The 7,814-nt window shown below is 44.5% G+C and overlaps 1 protein-coding gene across 2 annotated transcripts; it reads left to right on the top strand.

The window, feature by feature from the left end:
• Window positions 1–4,071: 4,071 nt before the first annotated feature.
• hes4 (hes family bHLH transcription factor 4) lies at window positions 4,072–6,034 on the top strand. Of its 2 annotated transcripts, none has more exons than XM_006785540.3 (4): window positions 4,072–4,404; window positions 4,586–4,681; window positions 4,786–4,873; window positions 4,983–6,034. In XM_006785540.3, the coding sequence occupies exons 1-4, from the start codon at window positions 4,297–4,299 to the stop codon at window positions 5,561–5,563; spliced, it is 873 nt and encodes a 290-aa protein (XP_006785603.1). In that variant the 5' UTR covers window positions 4,072–4,296; the 3' UTR covers window positions 5,564–6,034. The 2 variants fall into 2 exon arrangements, with proteins under 2 accessions (XP_006785603.1, XP_006785602.1); XM_006785539.3 differs by having other exon boundaries at window positions 4,980–6,034.
• The last annotated feature ends 1,780 nt before the right edge of the window (window positions 6,035–7,814 follow it).

Here is a 7,814-nt window from a genome sequence, read left to right as displayed (position 1 = left end):
GTTCTGTAAATAGTTTGAAATGTTTATTTATAAAAACGCCTTGGCTGCATTTTTAGGTAAACAGCTGCAAAAAACTTTGTTTGTATAACTCAGTTACTTTTTTGAAGAAGTAACTATATAATTAATTGCCCAACATTGGTCATTATATCCTGTATTTTGCAGACAGAGAGTTACAGACTCTCTCCCAGACCTCAGACTCATAATACAAGTCAGAGCTTTATAAAAAAAAGAGAGAGAGAGAGAAGAACAGAAAGAAAGTTTTGTTTTCAAAATTGGAGTTCAAGTTATTTTTACTTCCAATAGTGTTAACATACCACACAGGTCATAAACAAGATTTTTTTTAAATTTTCATTATAAGTGGCTAAAGCAGTTAATTAAAAGTAGTCTAACACAAATGTAATTGCTGTAATTTGATTATTTTAATAAAACCTGTAACTTGGATGGATTCGATGCTGGCGTGACCACAGTGCACATGTCTGCTGTTGCTCACAGTGGCCCATGGGACGCTCAGGGAGTTTGTGTGTTCGCTCAGACACGTGAAAAATTAGAGGGAACATTGGTCATAAACCAAAGTAATGATTCCACGTGTTTAGTTGTTGCTTTTCTGCTCCAAATCAGTCACTGCATCTGAAACAAAACACAGCCACCCAAAAAGCCATTGTAGCTGCTCAGTGTTGGGGAGTCACTGCGGTAAACACATCTACCAGCACTTGATTGGGAAGTGTGTATAAAGGGATTGCCAGGCCGACAGCAGCTAATACAGATATAATTGACTCTCCTTCTGCATTCTGCACATGGATTTGGCGAAGTGCACAGACCTATTGTACAACAACAAATTAAGCAGGCAGTGGTCAAAAGGAGCTGCTGAGCATTCAGCGAGACTGGACAACAGACTACTGAACTCTGCTAAATCTGCAAACACAGCTTCTCCCTCCTTCTGGGCCCTTTCATCTCCCCCGACATCTCCTCTTGCAGACCGCCGCCTCATAAAGCTAAGTCAAAAAGCAAGTACTCTCTCGTCTGGCGAATGTTGATCATTTACTAAAGGCTGCCGTTTCTCTTCTCTGCATTCCTCAGGCCGGCGATGTCGGCATGAGCTTTTAACGATGCTCTTGTGATGAAGTCACTCGAAAAGTTTCTTTGAGTTGAAGGGGAATTTTTGTTCTCTTTGTTGTCTGGGTCCAGAGCTTTGAAATGCAGGAATGAAGAGAGGGAATTATTGATGGATCAAAATTATGAGGCCTTTTCTGACTCCAGATCAGGTTCAACAGGTGCTATTTCACCTGTACAGAATTATTACAGCAAAATCCCATTAACTCCTCTGCTGCAGGGAGTAGTCAAAGTAATCCCTGCGGAGCTGAGCAGAATTAGATCTGCTTCATTTGGGCCGATCCGAAAGCAAATAAAGCCAACGTGAACCCAAGCACACACAGCTGGCCCTTGAGACTCAGTATCCTGGGCAAACAAATGTCCAGCATGCCTCAGCACAGCTCACCCATGGGTGAGGGGGCCATGAAACCCCGAACAATGGCTGATACACTGAACTGATGCGCGGCTTAGCAAAGTTTTATTACATTTGGCCTGTTTCAATACGATGCCGGCCAAAAGAGGACCCCAGACTTTGTCGTCAGTTTTAAGATTACTATGACATCTTCGCCTCCTTAGAGCTGGTAATGCTCCTTTTGTTGCAGTGCGCCCACTGGCTTAACATGGAAATCTGGTGGTTTGAGTTTTAATTTGTGTCCCGGCTGTGGATCCATGTGGGGTAACCAAAAACTGTTGCTTTGTCTGTGTGGGTTTTTGATTTGATCAGTTTCAAATCTTACTTGTTATTATGTAAAAAGAAAAAAAAAAAATGCTTTTAGCATATGTAAAGTTAACATATTCATTTATCGAAGGATGACTTGCACATGCTTTGTGTAAGTCTCAAATATTTACTGATAACTTATGTTGATTTTATTTCCTGAGATTTAAACATTTATCTTACTTATATATATTTTTTAATCATATGAAGGTCCAAGGCTGTAAAAACCTTTGTTTTACACTATGTGGATGTCTACTTAGTCCATTTCAAATAAATAATGTTTGCAATGAGAGAAACACTCCAACAAAAGTTGTTTTATTTCTTCTTTACTGTGTAACACCCTATTCTCCTCTATTACTGGCAACAAGAACAAGCAGAGAAACAAACTTGAACATGAATTAAATGTAAATATTTTAGATGTCTCAATATAAATGTGTGTATATCTTATATTAATACAATAAATATATTTTCTAGGCATAAGTAATATGTTTCCTTTAAAATATTACTCTCTTTATTTATTTAAAATAAATTAAGTGACTAATAGCCTTATATTTGGTGCAAGTTTAAACAGAGCTGTGCCACCTTGTGGTCATCTCAAGACTGTGATTCTTGCCTTACTGCATAAACTTGTTCTCATACAGTTTACATTTAAAAGCACACACAAATCAGAAACTCTTTTTTCTGAGGACTCTTAGGAAAAGGAAATCCAATTTAAAAAGGACGTCACTGCAGAGCACGGCCACGTGGAAACAACAGTGGGTGCATCTCATGTAAGGGACGCACCAGAACTACAATCATGTAAAACCGATGCTTACACTACACTGTAAATATAGTTAAGCCTTTATGTCTCGATTCTTTACAAAGCCTAAACTTTGGTCTACTTTATTTTATTTTTCGAAGCAAATGAACTTTTAACTTTTACAAATGAATCGCTAGATGGCGCCCTTCTCCTGCACACAGTCCAAGCAGCTTTAAGCGAAAGGACGTGCTTGTCCATACACAAAAGTACACGAAAGGTGTTCGTGTGTTTTAATGGCCTCACAAACTGAATAGATTCCCAGGTTTTCTTATTCTGTGTCGACATAAACGTCTGGCTGGAGCGACTTTATTTTATTTTAAAAGAAACTGTGACTATCTGTGATTTGTCCACTACAAGTACGTACGTACTTTAAACTGAATATATGATTATTGGTGCAATTATTAGAGGCTCCACCGAAAGATAATTTATTATTGCAGTTTAAATATCTTCCGAAACTACTCTATTCTATTTTGTTCTATTCGTGTTAAATATAACGTTTTCATATTGCCAATCCCGATATTATACGCTCCTTGGTCTGCAAGCTCTAATCTGCGAGTTCTGGCACGTGCTCCGTGAAGACGGGAAGAGACCGTGCGCGCATGGCACGCGGACAGATGTGCCACCCCCCTCCTTCTCTTCCTCCACCACCGCCACCTCTTTGAGCTGGCTCCCGCGCCGGCATGATTGACGTGAAGCTGTTCAGACAGCCAATCAGAGAGCCCTCCGCGTTATTTGCATAAAGTGACCGCACGCCATTGGCTTGGTGCGTGCTGCTGCAAACCGCTTCGCGTGTCGTTACAGACGTCTTCTCCTCCTCGGAGGCAGAGAGGAGTTTTAAAATAAGAGTGTAAATTTGTTCGGAATATGTGTGTCGGGGGTTAGAAAAAAGTATGCTGCTCTGCATTTACTGGGGATACAGTCACCACCAAGCAGACTTTAATCCTCTAAAACAGGCATGAATTAATTCACAGCATCAAAACAATGTAGCGTCAAATATTTTAATAACCCGCACTGATTGTTATCGCTGCCGGGAGGAAAACACGTCAAAGGAAGGTCTGCCCAGTAAAGACTTTGTGTATAGACTCTCCATTCATATCGCTCACACAAACACACATAAGCACACACATAGCTACACACAAGCACTACAACATTTTTTGACGGAGTAAAGTTGGAAGCAAATACCCCCACCTCCTCCCTCCCTGCCTCCCTTATCACTTCACAGGCCGGCCGGGCCGCTGCCGCTCGCCCCGCTTTGTTGTTTGTCTCTGCAGGGCTGATTGAGCAGCGCGTGACTGACGGCCCGCGGGGGTGTTGTCCAATCAGCGGTCTGCCCCGCGCCCAATGGGTGAGTCCTCTCTGCTATTGGCTGAAGCGAGTGTGGGAAAGAATGCAGAGAGGGTTTCACACGAACTGGGAGCACGCGAGCCGGGTATAAGTAGCGCTGCGGCGTGTGTCAGCGACAGAAGTGGAAAGTGGCTTTGAGCGGCGCACCGCACGCACCGTACTCACAAGACAGTTCAGTGATAACAAGCGGCGCAAGGCAGACTCGTCCGTGGGACTCGGCTGTCAGGCATATATCTTATTTTATATCCTGCAGTGGCCCCGAGTGATTTTTTCTCTCTCCTTTTATCCGTGAGCTCGCAGTAAGGATTTACTTTTTCACGCCTTTTTGTTTTACCTGGTTTAATCAACAATGCCAGCTGACACTATGGAAAAGCAGACGGCATCCCCTATTGCCGGCGCACCTGCAAACGGATCGCACACACCGGACAAGCCAAAAAACGCCAGCGAGCACAGAAAAGTAAGTAATTTAATGTCTTAAAAGAACGGAGGGGATTCTCCTCAAGTGAGGAATATATGTACAAGTTTGTCCTTTAGTTACGAGATGTTAGAGATATGACATCACCGTGCAGTCGTGCAAATCCGTATATGCGATTAGTAAATAAAATATTTACTTAAGAATTTCTTTTTTTTATTTGCAGTCTTCAAAGCCCATCATGGAAAAACGCAGGAGAGCCAGAATTAACGAAAGCCTGGGACAGCTCAAGACACTCATCCTGGACGCGCTTAAAAAAGATGTAAGTTCAAAATTATCCTAGAAACTTTTTTGTAATGAAATATTTGTATTATTCTTATTCGTAGATAATGAGTTGGTTTTAAATATTCCTATTCCTTTCCACAGAGCTCCAGACACTCCAAGCTGGAAAAAGCAGACATCCTGGAGATGACAGTGAAGCACTTGAGGAACCTGCAGCGCGTACAGATGAGCGGTAAGTTGATATAATAACAGAAGTGGGTCGTAAAGCCACGACTTTCGGAAAGAGTCGCAAAGCTGCTTATAAGTTACTAATATCGCGTCCTCCCTCTTCCGACCAGCAGCGCTCTCAGCTGACGCCACGGTCCTGAGCAAATACAGAGCCGGATTCAACGAATGCATGAACGAGGTCACCCGCTTTCTCTCCACCTCAGAGGGGGTGAACTCTGAGGTCAGGTCGAGGCTCCTCAACCATCTATCCAACTGCTTGAGCCAGATGATGTCTATGAACTACCAGCAGCAGTCCCCGTCTCAGCAGGCGCACCTGGCCCAGCCCCTGCATGTGCAGCTTCCATCCACTCTGCCCATCAGCGGGGCTGCACTGGGCCCCAAGCTCAGTCCCGCTGAGGCCGTGTCCCCCAAGGTCTTTGGTGGGTTCCAGCTGGTGCCCGCAACAGATGGACAGTTTGCTTTTTTGATCCCCAACCCGGCCTTTACCTCCACCACGGCCCCTGTCATCCCTCTTTACGCAAACGCAGGAGTGCCTGTTGCGGTTAACGCCAGCCCGGTGCACGGCAGCTCAGCACCCACTGCAGCATCTCCTGTTCATGGCATGACGTCCTTCTCCGGAGGGTCCCAGGCGGTCAGCCCAGTGGGGGTCAGCACCGGCTCCGAGAGCAGCGAGCCTGTGTGGCGGCCGTGGTAGCTCAAAGGGACCAGAGACTGCACTTCAATCCAGTTCGCATTACTTTTTCAATTTAGACTTTTAAGTGACTGCACACAACGTTACGGGGGTTGAACCTGTGACTTTTCCGCGATGGGATGGTAACTCTAACCACTTAATACCCCCTCCCACTAGTTCATGTTGTTTCGTTTTATGGAACAGGTGCTGCCTCAAATGGCGCATGTTTTTATAAGTATATCTATATATATAATTTATTGTTGATTCCAACATTTGGATGTCCGTGGTAAACATGCAGATGGAAGATTTATAGGATTTTCTTTCTTTCTTTGTTTTTTTGTTATGATGAAGTACTTTTTATGAAAAGGTTTAGTTTTGTATAGAGGTGTCATTGATTGTTATACCAAAGCTGTGTTTTATATTCTTTGTTGTTTTGTGTTTGAAAAGAAGTTGGGTGTTCACCCACTGTTTTAATAAATGAGGTTTCAGAAATTATGTCTTGTCTTCAGCCTGCTTCTATCACGTCATTAATTAATTTTATGAAGTATCCGTATGCGCCTCTATTATGTCACACGCCATGCGTAAAACTTCTATTTAACGCGTAAAAGTCATATCAAGGATCAAACTGTGGTCAGAGTTAAGGATAAATCAGGGGGTAAACAATATATTTTAATACTCATGTTCACAGTGTAAACCCCTGCATCAGTTAAGCTACCACAGGTTGAAAGTGGCCACCTTGTCACCAGTTTGGCGGGAGCTCCTTACATCTGGCCCTCTAAAGAATGATCCCGGGGACAATAAGGGTGTATTTTTCTGCTGCTACAAAGGTAATTAAAAGTTTGAAAAGGGTCTCATCCTGTATGCAGCGGGAGCTTTAAAAAGTCTCAAACCCTATTCAAGAGCCTGGGAAATGCGCTCAGGGGTTAATGTCACTAACAGATTGCTTCAGTGAAAGGAGAATATGGAAGGATCCTCGCTTTCTTTTGTGGATCAATTGTTCGATTCCACTCCAAGCGGAATGGAGGGAACTTGGTTAGACTTCGCTTTGAGGGCAGGGGACCTTGGCGGAAGTCGTGGCACTGGAAGACAAATAAAACTGCAGGTTGTGGAATATTGTAACCTGATTACATCCCCCATCCCACGCGCTGACACACAATCATTTAAACTGCCTTGTTTTTATTTCCAGTCTGCGGCCTACATCTGCTTAGGTGACTTTTCCGCACAGCGCCCTGCGAAGATTCTGCGTAACAGTGATCTCCCTTTCCTTTTCCCACTTTCTGTTTACCCCTGGGTGAAAACATATCTTCCTCCAGTTAGTGGGGTCCGGAACTGAGGGCAGTGTTTCTGTGTCGACCGGCATGGTGCAAGCCGTGTGTCAGCCACTTGCAGTCAGCGGGCCCCTGTACTTGGGATTAGGTTACAGCCCGGTCAAAACCCCTCAACATTTAATACTCCACCGGCGCGCCTTAGCTGTGCATGACTGGCACAGGGCAAAAGTAAGACGGGTTTAAAGTGTTTTATCTGCCCTGGCCGCCAACACATGCAAAATAAACATTTGTAGTGCTTCATTCATTTAAGACGCGTGCGCAAATATGGAAAAACATCTATGTTTTACGCGTAATGGGTTATTTAAACTTTTAGGGCTCATACCTTCCAACCAAAAGCAGCTGTTTTAGGCTCCGAGACTAAAAACATGTGAAGAAATTGAAGTTGTTTATAGAATCTCTTCACAGTTCCCTGGCACTGCCTACGTGACCTCTAACGGGTGTTTTTCAGTGATACCTTGTAGTCACAACTCCTGGTTTTAATCTCCCCTTTACAGTTGGACTGCTTTGTCGATTCGTGTACTTGCGTTCTCACTTTCACCCCCCCCCTCCCCCCCGTGAAGTGGCAGTGCCCTGCAGATGACACCGGCAGTACATGGCATACTGAAACCCCACTGCCTGTGATCCTCAAGCAGCTTCTTTCTGCGAGGAGGCATACTGAAACACCAGTTGGCAGCATGTGTGGGTTCTGCGGTTGTTCCTACTGCCTTCGTGTCTGAGTTAATAGTTCAGAGATGCCTTTGTGTAGCTGAGGTCGTGAGAACCGAGCGAACTAGTCTGCCTGCGGCCGGGCACAGCGCCAGTCAGTAAATCCCCGCTGGCAGGCCGGGTCGTGCAGCCGCTCTGCGGAGGTGAGGAGGCGAACATACACACACGCGTGGCCGCCAAGAAGGGGCGCCTGGTCCGGTGTAAACATGAGGGATTAAAGGGAGGGAACTCGGATCCAGCTG

The sequence above is a fragment of the Neolamprologus brichardi genome, chromosome 20, assembly GCF_056152115.1.
Source record: "Neolamprologus brichardi isolate AB-2024 chromosome 20, ASM5615211v1, whole genome shotgun sequence".
In the NCBI taxonomy this organism is placed as follows: domain Eukaryota; kingdom Metazoa; phylum Chordata; class Actinopteri; order Cichliformes; family Cichlidae; genus Neolamprologus; species Neolamprologus brichardi.
Note: the sequence above shows the minus strand (reverse complement) of the source record. Positions and strands in the feature narration are given on the sequence as shown.